This window comes from Vulpes vulpes, chromosome 11 (genome assembly GCF_048418805.1).
Source record: "Vulpes vulpes isolate BD-2025 chromosome 11, VulVul3, whole genome shotgun sequence".
Lineage (NCBI taxonomy): Eukaryota > Metazoa > Chordata > Mammalia > Carnivora > Canidae > Vulpes > Vulpes vulpes.
Window position 1 is genome coordinate 80205573 of NC_132790.1, and position 12768 is coordinate 80218340.

Consider the following 12768-nt stretch of genomic DNA (forward strand, 5'->3'; position numbering starts at 1 on the left):
ACACCACCTTCAGCCCAAGGCCTGATCCTGGAGACCAGGGATTGAGTCCCATGTCAGGCTCCCTGCATGGAGCCTGCTTCTCCCTCTGTCTGTGTCTCTGCCTCTTTCTCTCTCTGTCTCTCGTGAATAAATAAATAAAATCTTTAAAAATAAATAAAAATATGAAACTAGGGGTAAGATTATTACATCAAGTTAAATGTCATAGGTCACATATAGTTGTTAGCATGGACAATAAAAACTGCTCGGAGTTTTTCAGTGGACAAAATAAAGTGTGAAGCATGATTAGTCAAAATGCCCGTAGTGTATACAGGTTCAAAACAAATCAGCTACTTACGAGTGACAACTTTTCTCTGCAATGAAGCTTAAGAAAAATCTTACCCATCAACCTGCATGACAGAGATATTGTGTAAAGTGCTGAAATGTCTTCAATTACATCAAGAGGACTTCAAAGGGCCGGTCATCCCCAGAAAATAGCTTGGGGTAGAAAGTGACTAAGGACAAAAGTGAGTCAAGTAGAAGGCAAGACCATACACTGAGAGTGGGAATCTTTTTTTTTTTTTTTTAAAGATTTTATTTATTTATTCATGAGAGACAGAGAGAGAGAGAGAGAGAGAGAGGGGCAGAGACACAGGCAGAGGGAGAAGCAGGCTCCATGCAGGGGTCCTGATGTGGGACTCGATCCCAGGTCTCCAGGATCAGGCCCTGGGCTGAAGGAGGTGCTAAACCGCTGAACCACCCGGGCTGCCCTGAGAGTGGGAATCTAAGTGAGAAAAGCAACTTGATAGTTTGGGAAGAATGGAAAAGATTTGAAAAAAATATTTTAAAAAGCCATAGATTTTACAAAGAGATGAAGTTACAGCCTAGATGAAATTATGCAACATACATGTGCCCCAGACCCCATTAACCTGATTCATGGCTATATAATGAAGCAAAAATATAACAACCCAAAATTAGGATTAGAGAATCTATGAAGTCAAAAGGTGAGAAGATTCTGGAATAATAAGTAATCTAAGGTCAGAAAACTTTACAACTTTTATATTACTTGTCACAGTCAAAGAATTATTAATTCAACTGACAATAAAGAAAATAGTTTTTAAAACAATTGATCATGCCCACATGAGCCAGGCAGAATAAGAAGCCAAAGTAAGTCATCAGGGGTTCATGGATTCTAAAGTAATCAAGCTTGTAGCATCTCAGGGGAAGTATAAGAAACAAGAGAAATAGAAGGTAAAGAGGCTGTGGTCAAAGACAAAGACACCCCTAAAGTTGATCAATTCCAAGAGAGGAAGAGGAAGTACAATACAGAAAAAATTATATAACGTTGCAAGTCTGTAGGCTGGAGTTCAAAACCTGGCTTTATTACCAATGAGCATTTACTAAAGAGCATTTTATTTTATTGTTGTATTTTTTATTTTATTTATTTGAGAGAGAGAGAGAGAGAGAGCGAGCACGGGGGGGGGGGGGGAAGAAGCAGGCTCCTCACTAAGTAGGGAGCCCCACTCTGGGCTCAATCCCAGAATCCTGGGATCATGATCTGAGCTGAAGGCAGACGTTTAACTGACAGAACTATCCAGGTGTCCCTACTAAAAAGTATTTTAAAAATATCTGTAATGTAGGGGCACCTGGGTGGCTCAGGTGGTTAAGCGTCCAACTCTTGAGTTTAGCTCAGGTCATGATCTCAAGCCCTGTGTGAGGCTCCCCATTGAATGTGGAGCCTGCTTAAGATTTTCTCTCACTTTCTCCCTCTGCCCCTCCCTCCTCCCTCTCTGAGAAAAAAATGTTATAGAAAGGTGCTGAAGAAAAATTCAATTGCCACAGCTTTTCTAGCAACAAAATTAAATTGTATAACTATGATGCTCCCCAACTACACTAACATTTAAAAGATAATGAAGGAAATTAAAAAGAAAAAGCCATTAAAAATACAAGCTTTGTTTGCATACCTTTTTTCTTCATAAGTTAATATATAAGAGGCTGCAAGACAGAGGACTTCAGAGGAACCAGATTACATATATTTGTTATCTTAAATACATCAGACTACTAATTAATGAATGCAGATGAGTTATCTCTAGGTTTATCTGTTTCTAATTAAATATTTTTGTTTTTCAAGTTGAAATACACATTAAATTCCTTAAGCATTTCTCTGCCAGATGGTTAAGATTTATATTTAGAAAATTAACAGTATTTTTCAGAAAAGCTGGATTTCTTTTAATCACTGCCGTAGCATGTTGTACTACAGAAATACTCGCTCAAACATGCTTCAAATACTTTATGTACAAGTAACTGGAAAATATGGATTACAAAACTGAGTAATGTGCTCTGGTTTTGCCATACCCTTTAGTAATCCTTTACTGGCTTACCACACACATTCCTGGGAGGTTGATCATTTAAGTTTGTTTTTGTCTTCTTTCTTGTGTTTCTAATAATAAGAATAAAACACGCTATTCTTTGAAAAAAACACAAAATGATAAAACCTCAAAGCTTACTCATTACAGAAATGTACAACTTAGAAGTCTCCTATAATCTGATCCCCAACAATCACTGTTTAAGTTTTAGTGCATATTATGAAATATTTGCATCTACCTTGATAGTTGTCTGAAAAATAGAGCTTGATAGGCAATCTCAGAAAAAAGCAAAATAGAGGAAAAAAGGAAAAAGAAGAAGAGAATTGAAACAAGTTCAGCAGAGCCATGTCAGGTACCAGTTACTTGCTCCATATTGATTACTTCATTTTAGCTTTTCAATAAATCCTGAAATTTTGGTACCTCTTTATCCAATTTAAAAGGCACACCATGTCAGTTTCCCGGCTTTGATAATATACTATATCAGTGTAAGATCCATTTGGGGAATTGGATGATAGGTATACATGACCCTCTGTGCTATTTTCACAACTGCTTAGGAGTCTATAATTATTTTAAAATATAAAGTTAAAATGAGTGGTTCAAGCGGTAACATAAGAAGATCCTGACCTCAACTCTTTCCACAGATACATCAAATCTTCAGCTTCATATAGAACAACTTTGTCTGAAAAAGACCCAAAAGCTACCTGAACAGCTCTTCCACAATAAAGGATAGAAAGGCTACATCAAGGGTGCCTGGATGGCTCAGTCAGTAGAGAATGCACCCCTTGATCTTGGGGTCCTGAGTTCAAACTCCATGTTGGGTGTGGAGATAACTTAAAAATAAAATCTTAAAAAAAAAGAGATCACATCAAGATGGGTAGGTGAGGCAGAGACATAGTGTCACCAAAAATCCTACCCTCCAATGTGGCAACCCAAAGCAGGAGGGATCTAATAAATATGAACTATATCTCTGAGGGGTAAGGGGGTCAAGCTTCACATCAGGTATTCTCATCCTTAGGATCTGCACCAGAGATGAGCCCCCAAAATGTCTGGCTTTGAAAACCAGTATGGTTCATATTCAGGAGAACCAAGACTCTACGAAACTGAGACTCCACTCTCAATGTATAGATTTGTCCATCTTGGGATTCATCAAAAATGGGATGTTGAAAAGAACTTAGACCTGGGGCACCTGGGTGGCCCAGTGGTTGAGCATCTCCCTTTGAATCAAGGGGTCCTGGGATCCAGTCCTGCAGGACCTATGTCTCTGCCTCTCACAGAGAGTCTCTCATGAATAAATAAATAAAATATTAAAAAAAAAGAAAAAAACTTAGATCTTATATGAAGGAGATTCATTAGCTTAATCTTACACCATCTGCTGGAGTGGCAGGTGCCATTTTTGCACTGTCCCTCTACCTTGCTAGTGCTGTTTGCCCTGCCCCTGTGCTACCACATGGCCCTTCCTCACTGAACTCAGCAAGAGGACTACCCAGCTGGATGCTTCCACGAGGCCTCATTCCATAAGTAAATCCAGTGGATGGTATTGTCCTGGTCCATCCTTCCTTTATGGCCCTGCCAAAGTTGTTCACACAAGGGATATTCCTTGAATGCTCACTCTGGTGGCCAGGGTGCTTCCATTTCTGGGCTCCTTGGGGCTGACGTAATCATAGAGGCAGTCCTTGGCAGGCTGTTACCCCCAGGACACTGCATAAACAGAAGACTGAAACACATCCCATTTTCCTGTGACCACTCCTTTAAGATTGGGAGAGACAGCAGTTGTGCTTAATACATAAAAACAAAGACAGTGGTGCCTGGGTGGCTCAGTCAATTAAGTATCTGACTCTTGATTCTGGCTTAAGTCATGATCTCAGGGTGGTGAGATCAAGCCCTGTGTCAGGCTCCATGCTCAGTGGGAGTCTGCTTGAGATTTTCTCTCTCACTCTCCCCCTGCCCCTCCCCCCACAGTCTCTCTCAAATAAACAAATGTTTATTTTTTTATGCTTGTCTTTTCTCTCTCTCTCTCTTTTTTTAAAGATTTTATTTATTTATTCATGAAAGACACACAGAGAGAGGCAGAAACACAGATAGAGGGAGTCTCTCTCAAATAAACAAATGTTTATTTTTTTATGCTTGTCTTTTCTCTCTCTCTCTCTTTTTTTTAAAGATTTTATTTATTTATTCATGAAAGACACACAGAGAGAGGCAGAAACACAGATAGAGGGAGAAGCGGCTCCCTCTGGGGAGCCTCTGTGGGACTTGATCCCAGGACCCCAGAATCACACCCTGAGCCAAAGGCAGATGCTAAATTACTGAGCCACCCAGGCACCCCAATAAACAAATCTTTAAAAAAAGAAGTAACAAAGAGAGAGAGAATCAAGCAAAATGAGGAAAAAGGAATATGTTCCAAACAAGAGAACAAGATAAAACCCCAGAAAAAAACCTTAAGGAAATGCAGATACATGCCAATATCCCTGATGAAATAGATGCAAAAATCCTCAACAAAATACTAGCAAACCAAATTCAATAATACATTTAAAAGGCCATATACTATGATCAAGTGGGATTTATTCCAGGGATGCAAGGATGGTTCAACACCTGCAAATAAATAAATGTCATACACCACATTAAGAAAATGATCATTTGATCATCTAAGTAGATCTAGAAAAAAACACTTGACAAAGTGTGACATCCATTTATAAAAACTTTCAACAAAGCTATTACGGTGAATGCATCTCAATATAATAAGCCTACTGCAAACATCATATTCAATGGTGAAAAGCTGAAAACTTTTTCTTTAAAAATTAGGAACAAGACAAGGATGCCCACTCTTGCCATTTATATTCAACACAGTATTGGAAATCCTAGCAATTGGAAGTCCAGGGCAATAAGGCAAGAAAAAGAAATTAAAAAGCATCTAAATTGGAAAAGAAGAAGTGAAACTGTCATTATTTTTGAACAGAATTTTATATATAGAAAATGCTATAAGACTTCACCAAAAAACCTAATAGGATAAACAAATTCGGTAAAGTTGCAGGATACAAAATCAACACATAACAATGTTATGTTTTTATATTATAACAACATACTATCAGAAAGAGAAATTAAGGAAATTACAGTTACAACTGCACCAAAAAGAATAAAATACCCAGGAATAAATTTCACCAAATGAGTAAAAGACCTGTGCAATGAAAGTTATAAGACATTGATGAAATAAATTGAAGGATGTACAATCAAATGGAAAGATATTCCGTGCTCATGGATTTTAAGAATATTGTGAAAATATCCATATTATCCAAAGCAATCGATAGATTCAATGCAGAAGTAGAACAAAGAATCCTAAAACTTGTATGGAACAACATAAGATCCCAAAGAGTCAAAGCAATCTTGAAAAAGAATAAAGCTGGAAGCATCACACTTCCTATTTCAAATTATAATGCTATAATAATCAAACCAGTATTGGCACAAAAACAGATACAAAAATAAATGAAACAGAATAAAGAGCCCAGGAAAAAAAAACCTCACGCGTATATGGTCGATTAATTTATGACAAAGGAGTCAAGAATATACAATGGAGAAAAGATGGTCTCTTTAATAAATGGTATTGAGAAAATTGGACAGCCACATGTTAAAGAATGAAACCATAACACCATCTTACACCATACATAAATTAACTCAAACTGGATTAAAGCCTTGAACACAAGACCAAAAACCACAAAGTTCCTAGAAGAAAACATAGGCAGTAGGCTACTTGACATTACTCTTGGCAGTATTTTTTGTAACTGATTGCCAAGGCAATGGCAATGAAAGCAAATATAAACAAATAGGACTACGTCAAACTAAAAACCTTCTGCATAGCAAAGGAAACCATCAATAAAATAGAAAGGCAACCTCCTGAATGGGACAAAGTATTTGCAAATCATATATCCAATAAGGGATTAATAGCCAAAATAGATAAAAGAACTCATATAACTCAATAAAAATAATCTGATTAAAAAATAGGTAGAAATTCTAAATAGAAATTTTTCCAAAGAAGACATACAGATGACCAGCAGTCACATGAAAAAAATTCTTAACATCAGAATGATGATATAAGATAATGAGGCATTATTTCATACCTGTCATAATGGCTACTTTCAAGAAGACAGAAAATAACAAGTGCTGGTGAGGATGTGGGAAAAAAGGGGACTTCTGTGCATCATTGGTGGGACTCTAGATTGGTGTAGCACTACAAAAAAACAGTATGGGGTTTCTTCAAAAATTGAAAAGAACTATCATATGATACAGCAATTCTACTTCTGTATATTTATATTAAGAAAATTTAAAAAAATTAGTCAGAAAAGACATATGCCCCTATGTTTATTGCATACTGTTCACAGTGGCCAAGATGCTAAAATAACCAAAGCATCCTTTGATGGAAGAGTGGATGGATGGATGGATGGATGGATGGATAAAGATGTGGGATATGTACAACAGAATATTATTCAGCCATAAAAAGAGTGAAATCTTGCCATTTGTGACAACATGAGCAGACCTTGAAGGTATAATGCTAAGTGTAATAAGTCAGACAGAGGAAGACTAATACTATATGATTTCACTTATATGTGGCCTCTAAAAAACAAATGAACAAACAAAACAAATATAACCAAACTCATATATGAAGAGAGCAGACTGGTGGCTGCCAGAGGTAAGAGGGGGGATATGATGTGAGTGAAATGGGAGAAGAGGGTCAAGAGGTACAAAATTCAGCCATAAGGGGATCAACATACACCCCGGTGACTAGAGTCTATAACATTGTATAGTACATTATGTAACATCATAGGGTGAAAGGGGAAACGATACTTATTGAGGTTACTATTTCATAGCATATGCAAGTATCAAATCATTATGTTGAACACCTAAACTAATATGATTTGTCAATTACACATCAATAAAAACAAATTAATATAAAAACTGAGGCACAGAGAAAGGTTAAATTATTTGCTCTAAGGTCACACTGTTAGAGAATAAAAATTAAGCACAAATATATGATATAGAAATAGTGATTAATAAAATCAATTCTTTCAACTTAGATTAATTCAGAAACATGTAACCACCTGCTACATAAATGCTACACTTACTGCTTTAAAGGAGGTTACAGTCTAGCAGATCCCCATTTACTGAGCATCTACTATATAGACTCGAGGCAAAGGTAAAAATAAAATAAATAAATGTAATCCTTATTCTCCAAGAAAAAATAATAAGCTTTCAATCATATCCATAGGGATGTAAACAGTTAAGCACATACATACATACATACACATATTCAGCTTGCTATAGTCCAAGGACTCATTTTTCAATTTGAGGAATGCCTTCATACAAAAAGAAACATACTCTTAATTTTCCCTCACACACAAAAAAAGAAACATACTCAGGGTGCCTGGGTGGCTAAGTCAAGTATCTGCCTTTGGCGTAGGTCATGATCCTGGGGTCCTGGGATGGAGCCCTGCATCAGGTTCCCTGCTCAGAGGGGAGTATGCTTCTCCCTCTCCCTCTGCCCTTCTGCCCTACTTGTGTTGGCACTCTCTCTCACACTCTATCAAATAAACAGAAATCTTTGAAAAAAAAGAAAATTATTAAAAAAAAAAGAAGAAACATACCCTAATTTTCCCATTTAATTCTTAAATCTAAAAAAAGGAGGTGGAGGGGGGTACCTGGCTGGCTCAGTAGGTACAGCATGTGATTCTTGATCTTGGGGTCATGAGTTTGACCCCCACACTGAATAAATAAAGGGGACATTTAAAAAATAAAAAAAGATAAAATATGAGGTGGAAAAGATAAACTATTAACTAAAATTAAAATTTAATATTTCACAGCTTTCAGTGCCAGTCTACAGTGTATCTTTCCCTCTGACTTCTCTTAAAGTTCACTTTGTATGGCATACTTCAACACTTGGGTATATATGGTTCACTGCAGTGAGCTAATTTCTTTTTCCTCTCCACTTGTATTTTGAGCTCATTAAGCGCTGTACTTCCTTTCCAACTTTATCTTTTAGAGCAAATAGCTGGCAATGAATAAATAGTAGTTGACTTGTACTCTGCCAACCACATGTTAATTAAAAAAAAAATAGCTACAATATTTATAGGAGGCAGAAATTGATTAAATTTTATTTAACTAAAAAAAATTTTATTTAACTAAAAAAAATTTTATTTAACTATTAATTATGGGTTTTTGGATATATATAAAGAAGACATTTTACAAGATACCATATAATTCTAATACATTAAAAGATAATAATATATGTCAGAAATCTGCCTCTACCAGTTGTTTCTTTTTTAAAATAATGGCTTTTTCAACTATTTAATATTCTGCTTATCTAAAGGAAGATAACATCTGTTCGACAACTTTAATCCTGTAAGAAATGGTTTTCTAATATGAGATTAAAAATGAAAAGGGAGTAAAATATGGTACTTAGTGTTTTGCCATTACTTTCAACATATTATGACTAATCCTAAATTTAAACATCTTGGTTGATGACACAAAATTCAAGGGATCTAGGCCTGAATTTTCCCTTCCTTGCTTAAGCATTGAGTAAAAAAGTACATAGAGGGATGACTGGGTGGCTCAGTGGTTGAGCATCTGCCTTTGGCTCAGGGCGTGATTCTGCGATACGGGACTGAGTCCTGCATTGGGTTTCCTGCATGGAGCCTGCTTCTCCCTCTGCTTGTGCCCCTGCTTCTATCTGTGCCTTTCATGAATAAATAAATAAAATCTTAAAAAAAAAAAAGTACATAGAACACATAGAAGACTGACTTATTCAAAGATAGGCTCCTAAAATATTAAAGACTCAAATGATACAGACCAAATAGAGGCCTGATCCTGCTAAGTTTTAAGGTATAAACTTTTAAAAATTTTTATTAGTTAGCATTCTTTAATCTTCCTAATCCATATTTAACAAAGTTATTTCAGAATTAATCAGTGCCATTAACAAAAGTTTACCCATACACATATATAATTACATACATATAACTTTACTATCCAAACTGACTTTCCTATAAAAAGTTTTCTGCCGGGATCCCTGGGTGGCGCAGCGGTTTGGCGCCTGCCTTTGGCCCAGGGCGCGATCCTGGTAGACCCGGGATCGAGTCCCGCGTCGGGCTCCCGGTGCATGGAGCCTGCTTCTCCCTCTGCCTGTGTCTCTGCCTCTCTCTCTCTCTCTGTGACTATCATAAATAAATAAAAAAATTTAAAAAAAAAAAAAGTTTTCTGTCTGGCTGGTGAATGTGCTCCCGATTTTATGTTATATTTGAACTCTGATTTCATATAATACTACTTTGAATTATGACAGCAATGTAATTTATAATGCTATTTTTTTCCTGTCCTCTTCCTATAGGGAAAGAACATGAAACCTAGAAGCTTAGCACATGAATTCCGAACAGCTCTTCCTGCTCTAAAACATCTTAGCATTCTGAGAAAATTAATGAACTCAGAAAAACCTTTTATTCAGGGAACTATAAACCTTTCACATTAATGTCAAAATACTAATGGCCAAGTGTCTTGTCCCATGGCATACAGGTAATGAGGAAAACTAAGTGGTTTCCTCTTTCCCACCATACTCTTCCAATCCTAGGCCTCACTGTCTATGCTTCATGGAGGAGAGTTATAGTTTTGAATTTTCTGTAGCCTTTATAAAGATTATACTGTGGGAGTGCTTGGGTGGCTCAGTGTCTGCCTTTGGCTCAGGTCGTGATCCTGGGGTCCTGGGATCGAGTCCTGCATTGGGCACTCTGCGGGGAGCCTGCTTCTCCCCCTGCCTCTGTTTCTGCCTCTCTGTGTCTCTCATGAATAAATAAAATCTTATAAAAAATTAATAAATAAAGATTATACTGTGTATATTTACACAGCAAGGTCACATTAATCTCACAGAATTCTTTCAAAACCTCAAAAAAGGTTTTTGGAATTCTGTCCTAAGTTTATAATTACTTAAATTAAAAATTCTTCACGGGATAAGAAAAGGAAGTGAAAATGAACCAAAAGAACAAGAATATGAATAAGCTAAATATTTTTTGTAGATAAAAAACATCTCTGAAGAAAAGTGACATGCAAGTAAATTCCCAAATCCTGTTTAAGTAGTAATCAGGTATCCTGAGGGTAGACTTGGCCTTAAAGGTAGGCAGCTATCTTTGACAGAAAATCTGCAGAACTCATTCCTAAAAGTTTTGAATGGTGAACACAATCCAAAAGGTAGGGGAAGAGTAAGGTTGGGTTGGGCTCCTTCAGAGCCTTGAGAGGAACATCTACCTAGTACTTATGTCCCAAATCAGAAGTGCTAAGACCTACTTAATTATAAACATGGCTTACAGTACCTCTGTAGGGTGGAAAACAATGTTATCTAGTTTGTAATCTCCATGAACCAAGTTTTCTTCATTGTCATTATCTGGCAAGTTTTTCATTAGCCAGTCAGATAGCTGGTTCATGGCAGGGATGTCCTGATGAGCTGCAGCTTGATATTGCTCTGTCCAGGTTAATACCTAAAGATATAGAAATAAGAAAAATTATAGAGCTGAAAGTAGAAGATCAAGCAATTCTAAAACAAAACTTGATTATATCAAATTTGGTCTTATTCCTAAATGCTGAAGACAAATGCCTAAAGTAATATTCACATAAGCCTAAAACATTTAAATCTCTTTCATCTAGTTCCATTTTACTAACCTAGATTTTTATCAGGAAAAAAAATACTGGCATAGGAATCAAGACATATGGGTTCTAGTCTTTATTCTGCAACTGTTTTGTGGAAGAAAAAATAATGTATGCAAACATATACACATATATACACAAATAAATAGGCATAGGGGACTTCTGAGATTTCTGGAAGGGTCATAAGCAACAAGTAATCCCTGAAAAAGGAAATATGGGGACTAGATTTTTATTTTCCATTTTAATACCCTTTCCTATTACCCACAGAATCTTTTTTTTTTTTTAAGATTTTATTTATTTATTTATTTATTTATTTATTTATTTATTTATTTATTTATTTATTTATTCATAAGAGACACAGAGAGAGAGAGGCAGAGACAGGCAGAGGGAGAAGCAGGCTCCATGCAGAGAGCCCAATGTGGGACTCGATCTCAGGTATCCAGGATCATGCCCTGGGTGGAAGGCGGCGCTAAACCACTGAACCACCAGGGCTGCCCCCCCCAGAACCTTCTAAATATATTTTCAGGTATAAGGAATGCAAGAACTTTTTATTTTTCTTAGGATTAAATGCAAACAAATCAAACTATTCTCAGTCAGTCCTTCATCAATTGAGACCATATTACTTGTCAGCTTATAGTTTTCTCTGTACTCCCCATGGTATCTCTGCTCAATTTGGGGGTAAAGACCTACATCTTTGGAATCATACGGACCGGGGTATAAATTATGTCTAAGCCACTTATTCATGTGCTGATACCCATTGGTCTGATTCCTCACCTATAAAATGGGGGTAATAAGACCTATGTCTTATGGTTGTTACAAAGATTTAAAAAGAGTAGGTTAGCAATTCACCTTCCATGGGACCTGACATACAGTGAGTACTTTCTAAATCTTAGTTCCCTTCTCTCTTCCATAAGCCCCCTCAAACAGACACACATACAAAGGGAAATAGTCCCATAGATGGGACTAGCTGTCCCTTTGGTATGAAATGTTCACCAAGTCTTCTCTAACACTCTAGATTTTCTCTTTTCATAAATACAGCGGTTTTCATAAATACACAACGCAAGACATCTCTCCCACAAAGCTTTCCCCACCTGAGCAAAGGTACAGTGATACCTATCCTCTGAATAGAACAGCTCTCCTGATGAGTAACAAACAATTTACTACTAAATTATATACTCTTTTATTATATTTTCAAGTTTCATGTAAATGAGCTTCACGTACAGGTCTCTCAAAAAATGACCATAAATTCCTTTAGGGGAAGAATTTATTTCTATTTTCTTGATATTTAACATAGTACTCAGCAAGTGTTAAACACACAGCTGTGCTTAAGAGATATGTTAACTTAAAAGGGGAAACTGTACAGAAAATATATTGATAAATTAAGTGAAGAGGCTGAAAAGCTTTAAATTGGATTCATGGGGCACCTAGGTGGCTCAGTCAGTTAAACATCTGCCTTTGGTCAGATGCTCTGGTCATGATCCCAGAGTCCTGGAATGGAATCTGGTATTGGGCTCCCTGCTCAGCAAGGAGCCTGCTTCTCCCTCTCCATCTCCTTCTGCCTACTGCCTCCCCTTGTTTGTGCTATCCCTAGCTCTCTCTCTGTGCCAAATAAATAAATGAAATATTAAAAAAAATAAATTTGCATTCATGTACATCTTGTTACAGAAGCTTAGGCTGAAAAAACCTGATCTAAAAATATAAAATTATTTCATGCTAACAACAAGCCAATATAAGGCTGATATTAAAAGTTATGTTCAGG

At 36.6% G+C, this 12768-nt stretch overlaps 1 protein-coding gene across 5 annotated transcripts in view; it reads right to left on the reverse strand.

Annotated features, from left to right (window-relative positions):
- The window catches only part of ACAD11 (acyl-CoA dehydrogenase family member 11), a 106248-nt gene that overhangs the window by 82800 nt on the left and 10680 nt on the right, over positions 1-12768 (reverse strand). For all 5 annotated transcript variants that reach the window (XM_072726864.1, XM_026015442.2, XM_026015443.2 and 2 more), the window contains one exon: positions 10679-10843. In XM_072726864.1, coding sequence (XP_072582965.1) covers positions 10679-10843 — 165 coding nt within the window. The remainder of the gene's footprint in view (positions 1-10678; positions 10844-12768) is intronic.